Genomic DNA, 22944 nt, shown 5'->3' with positions numbered 1-22944 from the left:
CTCGGAGTGTCCGAGTTCGCCCTCAATGCGTTAGAAGCGAATGTAAACAGCAAAGATGGCTGATTCAGATCAATTGTTCTGGTTAACGCAGTCATTCCAAATCACATCGTGTCACGTCAACTTGTATTTACGTTTGCCTCAAACGCTGAGTGGGACAATTCCAATTTCCCACTTTCTTCGAATGCAACATTTTTTCTTGCTGAAAGGACGCTCTGCGCTCATTGAAACGCATTGGACTTTGGAAAATTGTAATTTAATTTGTGAGGATTATTTTGATCTGAAAATGTGGTAAAATGTTGTTTGACTACTATAACAATATGTCCGGTTTGTATGCTAGTCGCAGGCAAAAACAATACAACACGCTGTGAAATATAAATTATTTTTATTAACTCATGTCAGTGTTGCATCAGATAGAAAGGCATATTGTTTTGACATGAGTGCACATTCAAAGACATGTAAAATAAGCAATCATTCCTCAACTTTTAAACTTTTTTTTTTTTACAGATGAATTGCACTTTAGCATCGCAGATTTCCATTTACATGGGTCAGCAACCTTTACTGTCAAAAGAGCCATTTTACACCAAATAACAAAAAATAAATAAAAAATCTCTCCGGCGCCACAAAGCATTTGAACATTGTGATAAACAAAAGAGTGTGCTGGTGTTATTGTTAGTGTAGTCAGTAGTTAGCTCCTGATTGGCTGAAGACAATTTCTAGAGATTAGTTTGACAGGTGCTTTTCAATGCAATCCCTTCAACAAATTAGAAGCAGTCATCCATTTTCATCAGTCATCCGGAGCAGCTTTTAAGGGTCATGTCCTGGGTTGTCATCCACAGAACAGTTGACTCCCTGGTATTTTTTTTAAGATGAGGTTAAAGAGCTAGCTTTTCAATTTAGCATTCACGATGGAATGATTCTTTAGATGTCATTGCATTTTATCACCGGGACCTTTTAATGTGTATTGTAATTTTATTTTAATGTAAGGAGAAATGTTCAAACATTTCAGCCTCCCGATTTGCAAAACTGCTAGAGACATACCCCAAAAGACTTGAAGCTGTAATTGCAGCAAAAGGGGGTTCAACAAAGTATTAATTCAGGGGGGTGAATACTTTTGCACACCCTACTTTTCAGGTTTTTTTAGTTGTAAAGCAAGTTTGAAATAAGATATTAACTTGGTTTCACTTAATGATCGTGTGCTACTTTGTGTTTAACTTTCACATTAAATTTCAATGAAATATATTTGTTTGTGGTGGTAAAAATGTCGAAAAATCGCGGGAAGAATACTTTTTCAAGGCGCTGTATGTCCACATTCCTCCTCTTCCCAAAACTCATATGACCTGCTCTACAACAGGTTCTTTCAAAACGGCAGGTTTTACCGCTCGGTGACAAGGGACTCTTTGTGTGACCACCTCAGAGATGATCTGACTTTCTTTGTAAGAGCAAAATACTGTAGACGGCTCGAGAAGGTCTGTCTGACTGTGAGGTCTTGAATGTGATTGGATGAGAGGGGCCAATCACATTCAAGTTTGCGTGTGTAAAGAAGGTAGAGGCAGCAAGGTTAACTCTTTCACTGCCATTGACGTTTATAGACGTCAAGTAAAAACCTACGGAGCACTGCCAATGACGTCTAAAGACGTCATCCAATGATTTTTTTTTTTTTTTGAAACGGGTAGAGGGAACCTTTCCGCATGTCTGGTGAAAGTTTCCAGCCGGTCTGTTGTGCCTAAGGACTATTTTTGGCCCCTAGAGGGCAGCGATGACTCTCTTTTGACAAGATCGGGTGGGCGTCAGTAGAGGCGGAGCTAGAGCGTCGAGCAGGAGATCAGAATGGAAAACAAAGGGGAAAAAAAATGGCGACCGTTTGCGAGGAGTTCACGGCCGAGCCGTTTTATTTCAAAGACAAAAGCATCGACCAAACCTAAAAGAGCACATTGATGACAACGATGATCATCATCGATGATGATGACTCCGTGGATGGAAAGCATTGATGCGGCAGTAGAAGACGTGGGGGGGAGTAGCTAGATGGCTGAGGAGGAAGTGGTGCCCGTTTGGAAAGCAGCTCTCTACACTTACAAGACGAAAGGGATCGACCACGCTAAAAGTAGAGATGGGACGTTTGACACTGACACTCCGGAGCATGTGTCAGCCGAGTGACACAGACTGCTCGAAAGAATGTATCAAAAGCCCCGATGACACCTCCGTGATCACGTGCTGATGACGTATCCAGTGGCTCCGCAGTACCTCTCACCACCAGCATCTTCAGTCCCCTGTGAGAGGATTTTCTCAAAGGCTGGTGAAATTGTCAGCCAGAAAACAAGCCGCTTGAAGCCGAACACAATACAGACGCTCCCCTACTTACGAACATTCGAGTTACGAACAACGGTACATACGAACATGTCTGTGCGTACAGTATGTCGAAAAATGTTCGGAAAGAGATGCTGTAAGTTAGATTTTGTATTGCGCGTAGTGCTTCTTTCCGCCACTAATACCGACGATTGGCGCTGTGAGAGCGCATTGGAGGCTGAGCAACGTGGCGAAGAGGAGGAGGAAGAAACGCCGGTCCCCATGAAGCAGGAAATAACTTTTGAAGCCGATTCCAGCGACGACGAAGAATCTCTCATGATATAAAATCCTCCTCTTCCTCCTCCTCCATCATCTCCTTAAGCATCGAGTACATCTTCCAAAAGTAAGTTAAACTTCATTTTATTTATCTTATTACGTACATGTACATACTGTGTGTGTGTCTCTCGCTCTCTCTCTAACATACGTAGTACAGTACAGTACTGTACGTATTCTCTCCATTTTATTAAAAGTTTTTTTCAGTACAAACCAATGCAGGTTACTTGTACAAGCCTTAAACATACTTATATAAACCTTCAATATACTTATATAGGCTTTAAACATAAATTGTAATACAAAATATAGCACTGAAGCAACTTACGAACAAATTCACCTTACGAACGATCGTCCGGAACGTAACTCGTTCGTAAGGTGGGGAGCGTCTGTAGTGCAAATATTGTTCTTGAATAAGAACTTGTAAAACAAATAAATATAAAAAGTTGGGCACAAGCACAATTCCCTCATGTAGATATTTGGTTCACTTTATGTTCACCTTCCATGTGTACCTGATGATCATTAGACAGACACAAATGTAAGACTGAATGTACTGGTGTTGGAATATAAAATCAGGCGAATCACTTTGAAGATTATAGCTGCTATGACTCCAGCTGACCACCAGATGTCACCGGTACGATCTATCTTATGGGGCTTTGAAACTTCGACTCTTTTTTCAAAGCAATCAGCCGAAAGCCTCAAAAGCGTCACAAGGCTTCATTGTCCCATCTCTAGCTAAAAGAACACGTTGATGACGACGTTGACCATCATCGATGATGATGATGAAGGTGAATCCGAGCTTGACGGCGAAATTGGAACCGCTGACGCGGCGGCTATGACGGCGTCATAAACGCGGAGCAGAATCGAGCACGCACAGGCGGACGTTCGATCGGACGACGAAGAGTGCCCCGAGTCCAATGCATATTCATCGGAGGAGTGTGTACAGTCTGCTACTTGCTATTTATTCCCCGGAAAAAAAGGAAAGTGTAACGTGTAACGTTTGCACGCGAAACGGACAAAGTGAAAGTAAACTTGTGCGAGTCCAGCGGCGTCTCCTTGCATGCAGGAGAGCGTTATAAAAAGAAAAACTGTATTTGAAACATCCACATAATTGTAAGTAGTACCACAGTTGCACACATTTGTAAATAGTTTGCGAAATTGTTTTGTCAAATTGTTACACTGTTGAATGGAAATAAACTTATTTTGCAATCAAAAAACACTTTTTCATTGTTAGTGAAAGCGTTTTACAGAAGTAAAGCACTATTTAAGTGTTTGTGGCATCATTCATGGACAAAAAGAAGTGTACAATTCACTGGAGTGCATGAAATAACATCGTTTCACAAAAAGCCCTTTTTCTCCGTTTTTTGTTTCAAAACAGAATTTCGGTGAAAGTAAACATTTCTATTGTTGATTACTGAAGAACGGAATAAGGTAGAAACAAACTATTTTTTTCTGTTGAAAGATGAGAGTCCAATCTTCCATTTGGTAGTATGTGTGTTTCCATAGTCCAAACACAACATTTTCTGTGGACCTTGAAAGATCAGTCAAAATGCTTAAATCGGCTGGCACTGGCGACAACCCGTTTCTGAAAACGTCTGGCAGTGAAAGAGTTAAGAGTCATGTCCTGGGTTGTCATCCACAGAACAGTTGACTCCCTGGTATTTTTTTTAAGATGAGGTTAAAGAGCTAGCTTTTCAATTTAGCATTCACGATGGAATGATTCTTTATATGTCATTGCATTTTATCACCGGGACCTTTTAATGTGTATTGTAATTTTATTTTAATGTAAGGAGAAATGTTCAAACATTTCAGCCTCCCGATTTGCAAAACTGCTAGAGACATACCCCAAAAGACTTGAAGCTGTAATTGCAGCAAAAGGGGGTTCAACAAAGTAGTAATTCAGGGGGGTGAATACTTTTGCACACCCTACTTTTCAGTTTTTTTAGTTGTAAAGCAAGTTTGAAATAAGATATTAACTTGGTTTCACTTCATGATCGTGTGCTACTTTGTGTTTAACTTTCACATTAAATTTCAATGAAATATATTTGTTTGTGGTGGTAAAAATGTGGAAAAATCGCGGGAAGAATACTTTTTCAAGGCACTGTATGTCCACATTCCTCCTCTTCCCAAAACTCATATGACCTGCTCTACAACAGGTTCTTTCAAAACGGCAGGTTTTACCGCTCGGTGACAAGGGACTCTTTGTGTGACCACCTCAGAGATGATCTGACTTTCTTTGTAAGAGCAAAATACTGTAGACGGCTCGAGAAGGTCTGTCTGACTGTGAGGTCTTGAATGTGATTGGATGAGAGGCCCCTCTCATCCAATCACATTCAAGTTTGCGTGTGTAAAGAAAGTGGAGGCAGCAAGGTTAAGCCTCACCGTCACTCATCTGTGTTTTGCAGTAAACAAATTTGAGAATTTTGCAGCATCTGGGCAGACTAATATGTTGAGTTTTTAATTTGAAAGCTGTTAGTTTAAGAATAATGGCCACGTGAGAACAGTTCTTTGTTTTCCTCTCAGTTGGCCTCTGCCTGTTTTTTTTGGTTTGTTTTTTCAGTTTCATGGAGGTGACATTAAACTGGGCTGAGCTACAACGTAGTGGCAACACCTACTGGTAATCTGACCGGATAAGTAAGATTTTTCAATCGTTCCTTTGACACTTGTGATCGCTATACCGCGTCCTGCCTCACTCCTGCAGTTTTGCCGTAGTGTTCTGAGATCCTACTGCCGTAAGTTTTGGAATCGTCCAGGTGACCCTTCTCGTTTGAAAGTACTATTTAACGCCCGGGCGCAACTTGTCGCAGTGCTTTTGTTTGTTTTTGTCCTACCTTGTTTGCTTTTCCAGGTATGCTCTTAGAATTGTTGCCAGTAACGCTTTCTGTTAAACAGCCTTTTCATTTGTTTGGAATCGAGGCTTGGTTGACTTATCTCATAATTTCCAACATGGCCAGATAAGTAACAACTTGCTGCAGTGCAGTTCACTCATGTTATAAAATAATCTCTCTGTGGTCCTTGGCAACCGGCCCGCACAAACTGTCTCAGGATTGCACCTAGAAAAGTTTTAAGTTGAGTTAGAAAGTGAAGATAACTTTAAATCTGCATCAATAACTGCAATTAAAAAATAAAGATAAAAAAATTGACTTTTGTTATCCCACAACAAGTCACATTTTGAGGGACACAAAATCCACATGGAGACATTGAGACAGCGTTCACATTTTGCGAGGAACGAGGAGGATGTAAAACTTGAGAAAAGCCAGAAACGCAAAGACAGTTCTCCGTTAAGGACAGGTGGGTTCATGGCCTGCCGTCAAATAACTACAGTCGCTTGTGATTGTTTGTTGTCAGTCCTGTGTTAAGTCCTTCTTCTTGCTCCATACAGAAGTGCTGAGAGTTGCAGCGTTTTGTGTGATTTTCCGTGTCGTCAACTGCTTTCTGGTTCAGAGCAGCTTCGTTCCAGATGAGTTCTGGCAGTCTGTGGAGGTCGCCCATCGCATGGCTTTCAAATATCCTCGCAATGTATTTTTTTCTGACACCAGCTGTGCATGCTTTTTCTCTAGTGTTTTTTTCTCATTTGGTTGCGGGTGAGCTGGAGCCTATCCCAGTGCACTTTGGTCTAGAGAAGTGGTTACAGTAAACTGGGCTGAGCTATGTGTGTGCGTGTGCACAAGTACAAACTGAAAAAAAAAAAATATATATATCCAAAGTAGTACGGCTTGGTATCGATACAAATTTATTCAATCGATTCGATTTCGATTCACAAGACTTAAGTTCGGTTCGATTTTGATTCACTTCAATCCGATATTGATTCATTATGGCACATCAATTTTCTTAGATATCAAGGACATGACAAAAACTCCACAAACATTAAATTCCAAATACAATTTTGGGGAGGCAGTAACTGGTTAAGTAATTTAGTCTATTATGTGAACAATAAGTTTCAAGAAAACAGTAAGATAAAAAAAATCTATTTTCTTATGAATGTATAGGAAAAAGAGATATTAAAATAATCGATTCATGTTTTTTATGAATCGATATCAGGCTGGAAAAGGAAAATCGATTTGATCTCCATTATTTGATTTTTATAAAAAAAACAGCCCTACAAAGTAGCACCATCCAATAATAGGCCCAATCAGGGATGTCACTATAGGTTTTTTGGACAGAGTGCTTATGCTGCATTCGAGGAACGTTGGAAGTCTGTACGATCCCAGTTGGTTTTTCCCAGTTCCAACCTGAAAGCGTTTGATGCGAAAGTAAACAACCATAATGGCGACACAGGTGGGTAGAGTAGCCAAAATTTGTAAATTTGTACTCAAGTAAGAGTAGTGTTACTTCAAAATAATTTTACTCAAGTAAAAGTAAAAAGTAGTCATTAAAAAAAATCACCCAAGTACAAGTAAAAACAGTATTCTCTGAAAATAATACTCAAGTACTGAGTAACTGCTTTGAACATGAAGTCAGATTTTTTTTAATGACGTCATCGGATAGACAAAAACCTAAAAATTATGTGCAAATGCTGGCATCTTCAATTCATGAAAAAAAAAAAAACGTTTTGAGCTTGTTGTGTTCTAACTTCTGCCATGGTGCTAAATCAGGCATGCGCAAAATGAGCCGTGTCTTTGTGCGCGCGCGCGTGTATCTTTTTTTGGTTGTTTCGGAGCTTAACGACCCACTTACAAGTTAATTGATTGACGCTAATATGTGAAGATGACGCTCCCTTCAAAAGCGAACTGTTGAACGGGTCTCTATAAAGACTCGTTTCCCATCGTCACAAGAGCCGTTCAAAACACTCTATTCATTCGTAAACGTCTCATCACTAGTGTCCGGAAATGCTCCCACACAGAGAGCTTACGTGAAAATACGTTAAATGTATGAATGGGGCGGCGGTTAACGACTCTAATATAGCGGAGTAAGAGTAGCGTTACTTGTTCACACGTCCACTCAAGTAAAAGTAAAAGGTATTGTGTGATAAAAACTACTCTTAGAAGTACATTTTTCCAAAAAGTTACTCAAGTAGATGTAACAAAGTAAATGTAACCTGTTAGTTGTTACTACCCACCTCTGAATGGCGAATAGTGCTAAAAATGTATTATTATTTTCGTCCTCAAAGCAAATTTCTGGAGGTCAAAATGCAAATAATTTTTTTAAGCTGGATGGAAATTGTTTAGCCTTTTGGTGAGATTCGTCATAACCTTTGATCTCTATTTTTCTTTTTAAATCCTTATCCATAATGTTCACTCTTAGTGGATGGCTGGATGAATTTTGTTTTCAACTTACAGATAAGTAACTGGACTGATGCCTTATTGCAACCTAGCGGCAGAAAGCTATATTGCCTTAAAGTGACAGTGTGTAGAATTTTTCAATGTTCATGCATTTTAAAAACCCACAATTCATTTCAATAATATGCCCCAAAAAAATTCTATCACATCAACATACATTTAAAAATATAAATAGTCACAGGTTTAGTAATTGCAAAGTGTATTAACATAGGAGGCTGACATGTTTTGCCGCCATCTCTCTGCTACAGATACCGGGAGGAGAAGAATTCAGCGAATGTAGTAATTGGTGCCTATGAAGTGTGGCCTCTCTGAGTCACCGTACTGCGCGTGGTTCAAAAATCAATTTGGATGACCTTAACAGTGTGACTTATGGCCATCTGACGTGGGAATGGAAGGAGGGCATAAGAGGCTTCATCTATCCACTCTGCTTTGCCGCCATCTATAAAATACTACACTGGATACACTGTGACTCCGTGTATCTTCTGGAAAGTGTTTTTTTTATTTTGTCTTTGTATTCAGGCATGTTTTGGTCAAATATGATTTTGCTTCCCCTGCAGATATGGACGCCCCGCCTACTTCATGCACTCGCCACTGCGTTCGCAGATTTCAAGTTGTTCTTCCTTGTCCAAGAACTGGAAAATCGAGATGTTGCGAAATGGACGGTAATTAGACCGGTTTGTGTCCTTCGGAATGTCAACTCCATCGTATTTTGATTGTGTTTGTGCAGTTCTTCTGCCACCTGTGCTCGTGGTTCACGTGGTACTGCTGCAGCAGGACGCTGACCAACAGCGTGGAGACCACCATCACCTGCCTGGCTCTCTGCTACTTCCCCCTGCCAGCATCCAAAACATACAGCAGGTCTCCTCGACGTCTCAAAATGTTCCGTAGATTCCTGGCTGACACATTGTTAGTGTGTGTTGTTTTTTTCTTCCCCCTCAGCAAAAAATATTTGAGCCTGGTTGCATTGGCGATCATTGTTCGCCCGACGACACTGATTGTCTGGCTTCCACTGTTGATGTACCATTTCTGGCAGGAAAAAAACAAACTGAGGCTAATCGCTCAAGACTACATTCCCATCGGGTTAATTGTCTTTCATATTCACAGCTTCAATTTTCCGTTTTTTTTTTTGTCTTGTTTGGCGATAATGGTGTTTTTTGTCTCCTCTGTAGGGCTTTAGCCTTAGTCATTCCAACCATAATCGACTCCATCTTCTACGGAAAGGTGAAATATGTACACTCGCTGAACACAACTACATAATCGCATGATCACCAAACCTTTTGAAATTGGGAGCTACTTCGGAAATAACAAATGTGTTCAAGTTATGTTATTATTGTATTCATTTATATGAAGACGCTGTTCATGCAGAGATTCTGCATATTTGGTTACGGGCAGTTTTAATATGTTCCGCTATTACGGATAAATTGAAAATATTCCACCGCAATAGTGTTAATTTCGTCAATGAGAACTAAACATCAATATTTTCGTTAACACACATTTATTTTTACTAGGCATAGACTAGGCTAAAACCCACAATAATAAACAATAACGGCTAAAATCAGTATGCATTTTCGCCAACTAATGAAGATGAGACGAAAATGTACTTCACTTAATAAAGACTGGACTAAAATCTATGCACATTTTAGTTCATGAAGACGAGATGAAAATTATATGATTTTGTAAAATCCTGTCCCGGCTAATTTGTCTCTGTGACACACACCCTTTCAAATCTGCAGCAACATGCACAAATACATGGGACAGACAGGAGGTGGATTCACAGTGAAAGGTTAAAAAAACAAAAAGTAAATTGTACATAACTATCAAAAATTCAACTTTTTAATCTGATTAATCACATTTTAGAATTTGGATTAATTATGATTCATCACTTTTTAATCAACATTTTTTCGCCCGCCACATTTGAAGACCACCTTTTATGTGTTAATTCTTTCAAACAAATGTCATACACAAACATTTATTTAATGTTTACTTTATTTTTTTATTTTTTATTTTTATTTTTTTTGGAGAGCTCAGTATTGTTCATTCGGTAATTTTACCGATTTGACATGTCATCATCATTGCTCTCTCTCTTTTTTTTTTAAATTTTTATTTTGTATGTGCGTGCGTGTGAGTGTGTATTTAATGTTTACTTTAATGCATTTAATTATGTTCATCGCTCAAACACAACCTTGGCTACCTTCCGCTGTCAAGCTAAAGGATCATCTGTGGTCAAAATTAATAGTGATTAATCTGCATTAATACATGAATAATGTGATATTTTTTTGTGATTAATCAATGAGTTAACGCTTTAACTTTGACAGCACTAGTTATAACGGAACATTAATCCAACGGCTATAACGTTCCAACAATTTTAATCCGAGCGCTTGGTGCTAACGAATGCTAGCTAACTTACTAGCTTGTAGCATGGAGCCATAGTAGTCACTGTAATTGTGTGTAAAGTTGTTTTTCATCAAAAAGATGAGGGAAAATGTTACATGAAATAGTTTTAGATCCGAATTTTTCAATATTATCTGCTGACAAACTGGAAACCGGACTAAAACTGAGACAACATTTTAAAATGTCTGATAAAATTAACACTCCACTGCGAGAAAGTGTCACATGCTCGTTAGCTAGTGTGGCTAACATGGTGCGCAACCACACACTTAAAACTGACTAATCATTGCCCCATGACTTTTTTTAATCTGAATTTTTTAAATAGTTGGCGAGCAGACATTGTAGGCTACTCTCTAACGCCAAAATATGTGATATTGCCAACATGGTGGACAATGACAGGGTCAGAGTGGAAATTTGTGGCTAATGTTAGCATTTAATGAGCAGACGGTAAAAAAAAAAAAAAAATGGTGAGGGTTTGACTCGTCATTCCGCAATGAAGTCTTGCTTATAACTCAAGTGGGATTTGTAATGCAACATGATTCCGTTAGTAAACTGACTACATGAATCAATAGTTTAAATTTCTGAAGTTAATATATAAATTGATATTTCACTATGACTACTAATACTACACTACCAATCCCAAATCCAACTAAAAATAGGTGGGCTGTGTCAGAAAGATAAAAAAAAAAACAATTATCTTAAAAAGTGAGATGCCGGAAAGTGTGAAGAAAAAAACAACCCCAATGGGGCTGTTTCATTTGTTTTGTGTTGCGTAGTGGATCTTCGTGCACTTCAACTTCCTGAAGGTGAACGTCTTGGACGGAAAGGCCGGCTTTTTCGGCACTGAACCCTGGCACTGGTACCTGACTGAGGGCTTCCCGGTCATAATTGGCCCTCATGCCCCGTTGTTTTTGTGCGGTTGCTTCCTCGCATCCAGAAGGTACAGAATCCTATTGGTGGCCATCGCCTTGTTCGTCGGCGTGCACAGGTAAAGCATTTGAAAGCATTTGTCTGCTAATTCTGTATTACCTCATGTCATGTTTGAATTCTTTTCAGTCTGCTTCCTCACAAGGAGTTGAGATTTATCTATCCCGTGCTTCCCTTTTGTATGATCTTCTGTGGTAAGTGCCAATTACAAAATTTTTTTTTAGACGGTGACAATACTAATGGTGTTGCGTTACCAGGGGCAACGTTGGCTCGTATGCGAGCCTGGCGCCGAGCGGCCGCTGCTGGCTTGTTGGCATCCAACTTGCTCATGGCCCTCTACACGGGCCTGATTCACCAGCGTGGCGCTTTGGACATCATGAGCCACGTTCATGCGCTTTGTCATGACGTCTCACAGCCGGACGTCCTCTTCGCCATGTCCTGCCACTCCACGCCTTACTACAGGTGTCAAGAGCGCTTCACTTTTTCCAAATCCAGCGCTTTCAAATTCTGGATGCACGCTAAAATGATTAATTTTTTTCTCCCCTCGCAGCCATGTCCACTGCCCGCTGAAAATGAGGTTTCTGCAATGTCTGCCTGATCTAAGCCATGCGGGCAACCTGACCGAAACGGACAGATTCAACGATGACCCGCTTCTCTGGCTCCGAACTTCTTATCCAAATGCGCGTTCACTTCCTACTCACTTGGTTGTCTTTGACATTACGGAAAAGGTAAAAATTGCAGACAATTCTATGTGGCTTAAAAGAAGATTTGTTTCTTTAATGCAGCTGTTTTGATGTTGCAGAAAATCACAGAATATCTGCGTGAAAACGACTACACGAAAACAACGGACATATTTCACACTCATTTTCCCGATGGAGGAGTTGGAGGAAGAATCTTTATTTATGAAAGGCACCGACAACCACAGGACCATGTCTGATTTTATGCACAAGATGATGAATTGCATTCTAGAGGAATTTATACAAAAATAAAAAAAGCAAGTGTGAAGGTGTTTTTTTTCCCCCTCCTAAGCAGATCATATTAACTCATTCACTGCCGTTGACGGCTATAGACGTCAGAAATTCATTTTAACCATTTCTATTTACATTTTTGTCAACAAGTATGAAAACCTAGAACTGATTAATTACAATTAAAAATGTTAATCACCAGAAGCAATTAGAAAAAAAAAAGATTCAAAATTAGTGGCGTCAGGCGATTAAATTTTTTTATTGCAATAAATCGCAAGGCTTCTCTAGTTAACACGATTAATCCCAAATTTTACATCTGTTCTTAATGTACAATTTTTAAAAAATCGAGGTTTTCATACTCTTGTTAACAAAAGTGGGAAAAGATGTTAAACTAATAGAAATAGTTCAAATGAATTTTTGACGTCTATAGCCGTCAATGGTAGTGAATGAGTTAAAGAAAAATGGAATGTTAGAACAGCAAGTCAAAAGCAATCGCAATCACACAAGTGCAGAGGGAGTTTTTTTGTTTTTTTCCACAATAGCTTGTTGCCTGCCAATCAGCTATTTTAAATCCTGATAACAAAACCGAACCGCATGAATTGTTAGACTGATCTGTAGCTAAGGTTAAAGCAGTTCATATATTTTTTGAAAGGGTTCAAGGTATGTTTGTGAAGCTCATCGTCACGCTAATAACAACTGCCTAACTCATTTTTTGTCTGATGGCGATTGAGAAGCATTTGTGCAACATCTGTATCGGACTTATGGGAGTCATTTTCAGCCAATGGCAAAAATCTATAGGCAGTGATGTTATTAGTGTGATGACGTACTCCTTGCCAATATCTGGAGTGTATATCTTCCTTGCGTTGTCAATTCCATATTGGACTAAAATAAAAGCATTTTTTCCTCGTTTGTGACGCAATGGTAAAGACAGCATTTCAATTTTTTTTCCACAGAAAGGCAAAATGTTGGACTTCGGTGCCGGTTGAGCATCCTGTTTACCTGAAACGCATGTTTTGAATTGTATTTTGGGATTTAACTCTTTGACTGCCAGACGTTTTCAGAAAAGGGATGCCGTGGGTGCCAGCCGATTTAAGCATTTTGACTGATCTTTCAAGGTCCACATAAAATGTTGTGTTTGGACTATGGAAACACACATACTACCAAATGAAAGATTGGACTCTCATCTTTCATCAGAAAAAAAGAGTTTGTTTCTACCTTATTCCGTTTTTCAGTAATCAACAATAGAAAATGGTTAGTTTCACCTCTGTTTTGAAACAAACGTCTTTTAACGTCTTTGGCACTCCTCCCTAGGATTTTACTAAACGTTATTTAACGTTTTTGGCAGTCAAAGAGTTAATAGTTTACCTTTCAACACAGGTGCTGGGTTTCAAAACATGCAAACGCCCTCAATCCAAATCCGATACATTTAAAGTGCGTCTGAAAACGTTCCGTTGGCAAAAAACCCACCCGGACATTCAGTAGCATGAAAACAAAAAAAACATTGTGCAAATTGACAAGAGCAACCAATAGTAGTACTAAGGAGGTACTACTACTACTACGACTACTATCAAACCAGAAGTGTTCAGTATTTGCGATCAAACGGCATTGGGCCCAGTTCGATTTTGACGTCGGCCATGTGCTCGTTCCTTTGCCCGCCGTGTTGACGCGCTCTTTGTTTCTGCTGCCGATGACCTTGATGCTTCGTCCTCGACTCCTCTTTAGAGTCCGAGGCTGGTCGTTCGAGAGGCCCGCTGCGAGATTCGAGAATAAACAGAGGGAGTTTTCACATTGTAAGAACAGGAAGTTACGGAAGAGGATTAGGGCTGAAAGATATAACATTTTTAATACCTAATTTCATATATCAACTATTGTTACACATTATGAACATTTGAATTCTTCACATTAACCTTGTCGAAATGTTTTGTGTCCTGAGCAGAGCAGATGATGTCGACCTCGTATGGTCTGGCCTTAAACTGGGTCATATTATTTAGTCTAAAAAAGTTCCTTCTCAGCGCTTTGTGCGAAAACACATTTCGGTCTTGCTTTGAAATAACACACACACACACTTTTACTTTCTCCATCGGTCACGGCCACTGTAAATTTGGTTCAACTTGTTTGTCAGATTTTGCTATGGGAAAATCCTTCAACTATATAACACATTCTGTCTCAAAAACATCCACCTGACCTTGTTTACGCCATCTGCTCACGGAAAAGTACCAGAGAGTATGTTTAGTCTACAAATGAAAAGGAGGAGGTCTTTTTAACTATAAGAAGCTATTGTACACGTAGAAGAGCACATTTGACGCTCTGAAATCCCACGGTTTTTTAAGTGAAGAATCAGAAGCTGTTGTATGTCCAGAGACTCTCTGTTTTTTATTAAATCATTTTTGCAAAAGGTGTATTTTTCTTGCATCAAACCTATCCTCATTTTTGGAACACGCAAAGAGGACAAAATTCCTAAAAATTCTATCAGGGCCAGTGAAGAGAGAAAACCGTTTGGCAGGATTCTCCCTTTATTCTCAGATATCTGATTTTAAAGTGAGAATTCTGACTTTAAATCAAAATTCTGACTTTCCTCAGAATTCTCACTTTAAAGTCAGAATTCTGAGATTAGTCAGAATTCTGACTTTAAAGTCTCACTTTATTCTCAGAATTCTGACTTTAATCAGAATTCTCACTCAAATCACAGAATTCTGACTTTAATCTCAGAATCCTGACTTTCCTCAGAATTCTAAAGTGAGAATTGACTTTATTCTCAGAAATCTGATTTTAAAGTCAGAATCCTGCCAACTTTTTTTCCCCCTCATCACTGGCCCTAATCCTCTTCCGTAGGAAGTGTTATTGTCTATTAACTATTTTTCTCATTTAAAAAAGTAAACCCCAAAATTTTGGGGGGACAATATGTTCTTTGTAGCCCCACTAGTCTAAATATGGTATTCTGGCTAATGTGACGTTAGTAAAATATGATTTAAGCAGCAAAATCCAGCCGTTTTCATCCATCTCAGGGGGCGGCCATTTTGCCACTTGTTGTCGACTGAAGATGACATCAATGTTACTCAGGTTTCAGGTAACAACCAATCACAGCTCGGCTTCAGAATACAGGTGAGCTGTGATTGGTCATTGCATCTTCGGTCGACAGCAAGTGGCAAAATGGCCGCCTCCTGAGATGGATAAAAACGGCTGGATTTTGCTTCATAAATCACATTCCACCAATGTAATATTAATCAGAATGTCATGTTTAGACTAATGAGGTCACATATAACATATCATTGTCAAGAAATGACTTGAAAAAAAGCATGTTAAAAAAAACAATGTTTTTTGAGGTGGCTTGAGTGGTTTCGTTTTCATTCGTTTCAACTGGAAAAGTTAAGTTTGTTGGGTTGGTGGCAATTTTACTGGCAGATTTGAACTACTTGTGACAGTGCGCTCACCTCGGCCCGTCGCTCTTGGCGTACGCCTCTCCGAAGAGGTGTCTGTAGATGAAGTCGTCCACGTCTCCGAAGACGTCGTCGTGGAGGCCGTTGTACTCGGGCATGTTGACCAGGTAGCGTTCCACGCTGCTCACAAAGTCGGTGAAGCGCATACGGTCGTGGATGAAGAGGCCGTTGTGGAAGAAGCCGTTGATGAAGCTCTCCAGTTCCTTCCAGTGATGGAAGTGGTGGACTTCCCGCTGCAGGTAGCTCCGCAGCAGCTGGTGGAACTCGTCCGCTCGGATGGGTTCCGTGGCTTTGTTGAAGACGCCCATGGACTCCTGGTAGGCGCATTCGAAGACTCCTCGGCATCCTTTGGGGCCGGCGTTCTGGCCTCGCTCTTTGTGGACTCGGTCTCCTGGTTTGCGCGTGTTGGCGTCTTGTTTGGGGTCAGCCTTTCTTTTCTTGTGCTTTTTGGCTTCGTAGTATTTGGTGCCTTCTCTCGCCATGGTGTCGATGAAGGTGGAGGCCGAATCCTTGAAGTGGCGGAAAGTCGATTTGACGGAATCGGAGAATTTGCGCAGGTTTTCCTTCACGGCTTCCTTGGCTTTCTTAACCTGCTCTTTGTGATGTTGGACAAAGTCCTTGGTGGAGTTCTTGACGGCGTCAAATGTCTCTTTCACGATCCCCGGCCGGCGCGCTTTTGCGTTGCTCACTTTGGGTTCCGTGTCTCCTTTAGCTCGATCTTCTTTGCTTTCCAGGTAGAGCCTTTCCCACATGTCGGAACGCTGCTGCTCGAACCTCAGACTCTTATCCAGCCCTCTCAGGCTGGACTCGAGCTCCCGGGCCTCCGCTTCGTATTTAAGCTTGCTCTCCTTGTGGAGCTTCTTCCTCAGTTCCTTCTCGCCCTCCAGCTCCGCCTTCAGCTTGCGGTTTTCGGACAGCAGCGCGTCGGCCGCGGCCCCCGCTGCCTCCAGATCTGGAATCCTGGAGCGCAGGCTCTTCAGCTCCTCCTGCAAGGTCGTCAGGGACTTTTCTTCGTTCCCCAAGGAGGTTTTCGGATGTTGGCTCATGGTGGTCAACGCCAGGATCTCCGCCTCCTCCTTCTGTCTCGCTAACATTGCCTGGACATTTTGCTGGACCTGATTGGGGTAAGAAGAAGAAAAAAACTAAGAACGTGAAATAAACACAACTAGTGTAAACTCTAATAAGTGAGCAGAGCAGGGATAATATGGGGTCAAAGGTCAGCACTCATTTCATTTACTCAAATTGATGAGATTAATATTATTTAGTATTGTTTACTATTTTAACTGAGTCTTCATTTTAGGGCATTTCACACTTCCAAAAACTTTGACTAGTACAAAAAATATTTGTCATTTTGGTCTGTATTGTTTAGTTGCATGCTAATCTGCTCACGGCTCAAGTGAAGCTGTACAAAAGACTCATTACTGACTTGTTTGATTATAAAAATAATAATAATCACGATTATTCAAATGATTATTTTTTGGTACAAAACAAGAAAATGTTGAAGCATTTAAAAATGATTCAAACTAATAAAAAAAAAAAAATATATAGAAACACTGTAATTGTGTAAGTTCCTTTTGGACCAAACAGAATTTATAATAATACAAATGTATAATTATATATATTTATTTATGTTGGCAAAAACTTGAAGTTGAAGTATGTGCACTGTGCACGATCATTTATTTTTTAGTGCAAAAAAAGAAAATGTTTAAATGTAAAAAAAAAAAACAGAAATATTAAGACAAATAAGAGTCTTTGAAAGTTCCCTTTGGATGAAACAAAATTAATTAAATTAGTTATTTAAAAAATGTAAAAAGGTGCAAATGTATAAATTTAAACAACTCAAAAATTTGTATTGATATATATATTTTTGATTTTACAATTATGCTGATTTCGTAATTGTGGAGTGTAATAATTGAAATTGTAATTGAATTTCAATTAATTGCACAGCCCTACAAGTTTCTGTTTAAATTTGCATTTGTATGAAATTGCTGCACTGAAAACGTTTCTTCCTTAAAGGAGATCAAAGTTACCTGAGGAAAATCCTGCTGGACGCTGCTGAGCTCCATCTTGGCCTTGCTCATCTTGATCAAGTGTGTGAGCAATGAAATGAGATTCTGCTCATCACAATCATCCAGGCTAAGGTCGCCGCTTTTGATCTTCACGGGAAAACAAACACACTCAATCAACTCATTCAAACCCAAAAACGTATTAATACGTTTTTAAATACTTTTTCCTTCAGTCCCAAAAACGTATTTAGACGGATTTTTAAAAAAGTTTTTTTTTTTTAATGCTAGATCATACAGAAGGTTTTGATACAGTTTCTGACATGAAGAGGTCGCTTAAAGCAATGTTATATGTTATAGTTATTACAAAAAAACGGCCAGCAGGTGGCAGCAAAGTATAAGAGATCAACCTGGGCCATATTGCAACAAGCTCTTTTTGCCAGCGTTTTTTTACCGGTTTGTGAATAATGATGAAACTTGGCTATATTCTAACGCTAATTGTTGCAAAACGGAAACAGATAGAAATATATATTTTTTTCCTGATGAAAGAAGAGACTATTTTGGTAGGTTCCATATTTTTATATGGAAATATACTTTTTTTTCCTGATGAAAGAAGAGACTATTTTGGTCGGTTCCATATTTTTATAGCAATAGAACAGAATATTTTGTGGGCTTTGCAAAACAGTCAAAATCCAGTAAAACAGCTAGGAGCGAAGGGGATTGCTTCAGGGAAAATGGATGGGAGTGAATGAGTAAAAAAAAAAAAAAAAAAAGTCATCTCAACAAACTACAAGCTTTTTAATAGAAAATTTACACTTTCAACTGGGATTAAAGATGATGAAAATGACTGTACTGGGATATCAATACTTACATGATAACGAAGCACATCAATCACACTCTGGAGTTCAATTTCTCTGACTTTGTCTGTTTTCTGCCTCACTTGCACTTGCATGGAGCCTGTAGACAAGAAACCATTAATATTAGAAAACACACATCAAACATCCTCATTAGAGCTGTGATGACTTTTGGGTGCGAGCATGGTACACCTAAAACCATGTGCTGCTCACACAAAAAAAGAAAAAGAAAAAGAAAAGTGTCATGGCTGAATCCATACCATAAAAGTGTCCAAAGCTCATGCTGAGGGCGATGACGAGCGCCAGCAGGATGCAAGAGTTGAGGGTTCCGCTGCCTTGGCTTTGCGCTCTCGTCGCCACGGGTCCGACTGCAGTTTGGCACGCCGGCTGCTTCTCGGCTTCCTCCTCAGACTCCACCGCCGTCTCCTCCTCCTCCTCCTCTTCCTCCTCCTCGCAGGATTCCGTCGCTGTGTTTGTTGTAGTCCGCCTCAACCTGCGCCTTCGCACAGTAACGTTTGCCGCCGCTTCGTCATCGCTGCTAGTGCTGCTGCTGGAGTTTGTGGCTGGAGGTGGCGGCTGAGCTGGGAAAACTTCCAGAGATAAATGCACAAGTCCATGTGGTCATCATCAGATTGGGTATTCAAATGGTACATACATGCAAAACATACGTGAGGTTATTCGTGCCAAAATAGTACTGATGTAAGTACTTTGTGTACTTTTTCCATCATGCAAACAAGTTTCTCCACAAGCAAAAACTGCACACTCAAATTAAGCATGAGACACAAATCGACGTATGGCTAATTACATAATTGATGAATGATTTACATTCATATCTAATCTATACATATATGTGACAGCTTGTGAACATCATCACTGTAGATTTTTTTTTTCTTGAATTAAAAAAACAGCCTGACTGTATAAATCTATTGTATCAACTTCTAACTATGGAAAAGTTTTTCATTTAAGTTTAAAATAGCTGACCTCAACTCATTCAATGCCAAAGATTGCATATATATATTAGGGCTGTTAAAAAAAATATCGATTCGGCAATATATTGCGATATTACAATGCGCAGTTCTCGAATCGATTCGATATGCGGCCGAATGGATGTTTAAACATAAATTTTTTAAATGGAAATATTCAACAAAATGTCTTACTTTGGGTTAGGGTTCACACTTTAGGCATGGAAGAATGTTACATTAATGGAACATTAAGCCTTAATATTTTATTTCAACGCTGTTCAAACATGAAACCGATTGCAACCCGTTTGTTAAATGCAGAGGTTCAGTTATAAGCCTGAAATTTCAGATAAATAAATACATTTTCATACAAATCTTACAGTGTACATTTACAAGTTGTTGTTCTGATTAGTATTTTCTAAATCTGAGTAAAAATCGCAATAATCAATTTATAGATTCGTATCGGGATTAATCGTATCGAATATATATATATATACATATACAGAGAGAGAGAGAGAGAGAGAGAGAGAGAGAGACAGTGTGGGTCAAAAAGTGGTTTAAAATACCGCTAGACAGATTTTTAGCTTTGGCATTTTTTTTTTATCCTTTACTGATTCTTCCTCAGTGACCAAAATTGTGCATTTAGAAAAAGAGGATTATTTAAATCAATTACAGGACTAATTTCTGTGTGCAGCTCTTGCCTTCTTGAACCAAAAAGTCCAACAATCAACTCGTCTGTACAACCCCTGATGTACACTGCTTACGAAAAGTTAAGGTATACTCTGCTTTTAGGTGAAATTTGAGGATAAACCTAAAATGCTTGACGATCTTAAACGTGAACTTAATTTGACTTTCTGTAAACTTTTGAAAGTGGAACTGTTCACTGTATCAGTATATTTTTGCCCAACATGCTGTTGAAAAATGTTTTTTTTAAATGCCATTCTGTCACTCTTCACTTTATTCTGTATTTTGGTTGCAACCTGTTGACACTCAAAACAAATTATTAAAATTAAAACTATAGTAGGCTATGTATACTTTCTGTGCCATTTTTGTTTGAATGATTCTAATGTAAAATACATTGGCTCAATAAAGTTTGGCAAACACTGTCTTGCGTTCATGCGTGCCCAACAGGCAAACTACAAACAAGTAGCAAACGGTGACCAGCAAAGCATCTTTGTGATCGTGATTAGTCAGCATGTCTCGACAGCTCTCTCATGATTAGTTGTTTGTGAACAAGTCTCCAAAAGTCACACTCAAATTAGACCACCTGTGAAAGTGCGGCCTCCTGCGAGCCGACTTTGTAGATGGTAGCCCAAGTTCACAAGGCTTTGCACAACTTTCCAGTGACTCAACCTCAGACCTGCTTTGGCGATGTAAAATGAACAATTAACAAGGAAGAAACCACCTGGGATCTCTTCTTTTTTTTTTGCCCCAATATAAGAACGAATCAATTGGAAATATAAACCATGAGCGTAGAGACTTTGAGGTCCTACCAGATTCTGTAGCGGTGAAAGCATATTGGCTGCTACATGACGTGCCCATAAACGAGCCCAAATCGGCGGCCGCCGCCGCGTCCTCCGCACCGTCACGCTCGTCCTCCTTCAGCTCCTGTAGCGTCACGATGTCCGAGTCGCTGAAGGACAGCACGGCGCCGTGCTCTTCCGGCGGCGGGTCGTCAGCTCCGGCCTGAGGGTGGCGAGCTTCCGTTTGTACAGCGAGTAGCCACCGTGTGAAGTTTCTGTTTGACGTTCTCACCTCTGAGGTGCACGGTGCCTCGTCCGTGCTTTGTCCTCTCAGTGTGTCATCCAGTGAGCCGTCAAATTTGTCATCAATACATCCAGCTAAAAAATATAAAAAGTGTTAGTTGGGATGAATGTAAAAATCACGCCAGGTGCTGAATCTGATCTCCCTCTTTCCAATCAAAAGGGAGATAAGGCTCAAATGTAATTTTTATTATATATCTTTTGACTTTCCATCTCTCACATGTAAAAATCAGTCAAAAATAATCGATATGTGAGTACACCACTTAACTAAAAACTAGATCTCCTTGAAACTGCGTGCAAAGTTAGCAAAGTTTGTGCAACGTAGCCTCCCAAAAGGACATGTTCAGATGTAACTAAATGTCACAAGTCATGCTTGGGAGTAAATATACTTTGTATACTCCATATTGGCAACAATTTTGCTCTTAACAAGGAGAGTCGTACAAGCAGAAGTTGGGCATTCAGAGTCCTCCTGCAGTTCTGGCTGCTCTTGGGCATCAGCTCCATGTTGTCCCGCGACATCTGCCACCAAAGTCTCGATATCAGAACCCTTCAAGGACATCAAGAAGAAAGGAAATGAGACGTTACAGGATAACAACACGCAGTTTTGTGAGCACTGTCAGGCTTCAGAAAAGATAGTTTTACACCTATGGTCTGAGAAAAAAAATCTTAGATTGCCTGGTATTTAAAATACACATTCATAAATATTCTTTGGCCACTTCATTAACATATGAGATTCAAAACAAAAGCTGACAGTAGCGTGAACATGTTCCCACTCCCACTAGGTGCATTTTATGTGTAACTTTAAAAAAAAAAAAAAGTGTTATTAATGTCATTTTGTTGAGTAACGTGCTGTTTTACCTCCATGCTGATGATGCTCCAGCCACAGGACGACTCAGTATCACTGGACGTGTTGGACATGATGTCAGTTTCTCAACAACACTGAGGAGTTTATAGAAAGATGTCCCTCAAAATTAGGCATTCTTATTTACAAGTTACAACACTCCAGGTGCAGTAGGCAATATTTTGTTCAACTGGAGGGTTTAACTGCGTCATACAGGACCATCAGCCCGTGTAATTTTGGCCCTGATTCAGGGGTCAATTTCATCAGTTGCGCTCATGAATTTTAATTTATACATGTGGACTTACCGTTTTGAAAAGCATGACAAAGTATTTAGTAATAAGACACTTGAAATGACAAAAAAAAATGACATCAGTGTGTTCGTGAACTTAGTTTATACATGTCGATCGACCATTTTAATAAGCATGACACGAGTTAATTCGTATGAGATAATTAACCCTTTTGACAAAAAAAGTAGAACAATGACGTTATGCTCCAGTGTTTTGCTTGGGACGTGATTTTACCTTGATTAACTGGTTCTAAACGCGTTGATAACGACAAATAAAGTGTGCCGTCAGCGATTCCTGTCGACAACGTAAATTCAGCTGTACCGAAAAACTTATTTAAAAAATATCGAATTAAAACTTTCAAAGAAGAAAACCTGTGTTTTGGGATCCAACGACGATTGCATATGCTTGCAGTCAGGCCGATGATTGTTGCACGATACATAGGCTTGGGCTAGCAAGTCAAAACAAAGCCGGTAGTGTCTGGGAAATGTAGTTCTAAAGTAGAAGGGCATAACGTTATAGAAAGTCAAATAAAACTTCATTCCCAACAGGCAACGCGGTAACCAAAGTGGTTGAGGCTGGGGCGGGGCTAACGGTTTGCATGGTGGATGACGTCGCTCTTTGAAAACAA

The 22944-nt window shown here is 39.7% G+C and overlaps 2 protein-coding genes across 10 annotated transcripts; one reads left to right on the top strand and one right to left on the bottom strand.

Annotated features, from left to right (window-relative positions):
- Positions 1-2538: 2538 nt before the first annotated feature.
- On the top strand, positions 2539-12212 carry LOC144050035 (GPI alpha-1,2-mannosyltransferase 3-like). Of its 7 annotated transcripts, none has more exons than XM_077562898.1 (12): positions 2668-2686; positions 5778-5904; positions 5996-6119; positions 8260-8554; positions 8620-8750; positions 8832-8972; positions 9062-9113; positions 11057-11268; positions 11337-11401; positions 11465-11669; positions 11758-11935; positions 12010-12212. In XM_077562898.1, exons 2-12 carry the CDS (start codon positions 5805-5807, stop codon positions 12142-12144), a joined length of 1638 nt encoding a protein of 545 aa, XP_077419024.1. In that variant the 5' UTR covers positions 2668-2686; positions 5778-5804; the 3' UTR covers positions 12145-12212. The 7 variants fall into 7 exon arrangements, with proteins under 7 accessions (XP_077419027.1, XP_077419028.1, XP_077419024.1 ...); XM_077562899.1 differs by lacking the exon at positions 2668-2686 and having other exon boundaries at positions 5193-5904; positions 8260-8377; positions 8450-8554; XM_077562897.1 differs by lacking the exon at positions 2668-2686 and adding an exon at positions 5199-5345.
- On the bottom strand, positions 12083-22790 carry ccpg1 (cell cycle progression 1). Of its 3 annotated transcripts, none has more exons than XM_077562892.1 (10): positions 22688-22790; positions 22047-22127; positions 21630-21735; positions 21181-21266; positions 20919-21111; positions 18727-19056; positions 18484-18569; positions 17640-17765; positions 15604-16724; positions 12083-13923 (listed from the first exon to the last, which is right to left on the bottom strand). In XM_077562892.1, the coding sequence occupies exons 2-10, from the start codon at positions 22104-22106 to the stop codon at positions 13755-13757; spliced, it is 2277 nt and encodes a 758-aa protein (XP_077419018.1). In that variant the 5' UTR covers positions 22107-22127; positions 22688-22790; the 3' UTR covers positions 12083-13754. The 3 variants fall into 3 exon arrangements, with proteins under 3 accessions (XP_077419018.1, XP_077419020.1, XP_077419019.1); XM_077562894.1 differs by having other exon boundaries at positions 22551-22760; XM_077562893.1 differs by having other exon boundaries at positions 22047-22760.
- Between the last annotated feature and the right edge of the window lie 154 nt (positions 22791-22944).

The sequence above is a fragment of the Vanacampus margaritifer genome, chromosome 4 (genome assembly GCF_051991255.1).
Source record: "Vanacampus margaritifer isolate UIUO_Vmar chromosome 4, RoL_Vmar_1.0, whole genome shotgun sequence".
In the NCBI taxonomy this organism is placed as follows: Eukaryota; Metazoa; Chordata; class Actinopteri; order Syngnathiformes; family Syngnathidae; genus Vanacampus; species Vanacampus margaritifer.
The sequence above is the reverse complement of the archived record's forward strand: the minus strand, read 5'-3'. Positions and strand labels throughout refer to the sequence as shown.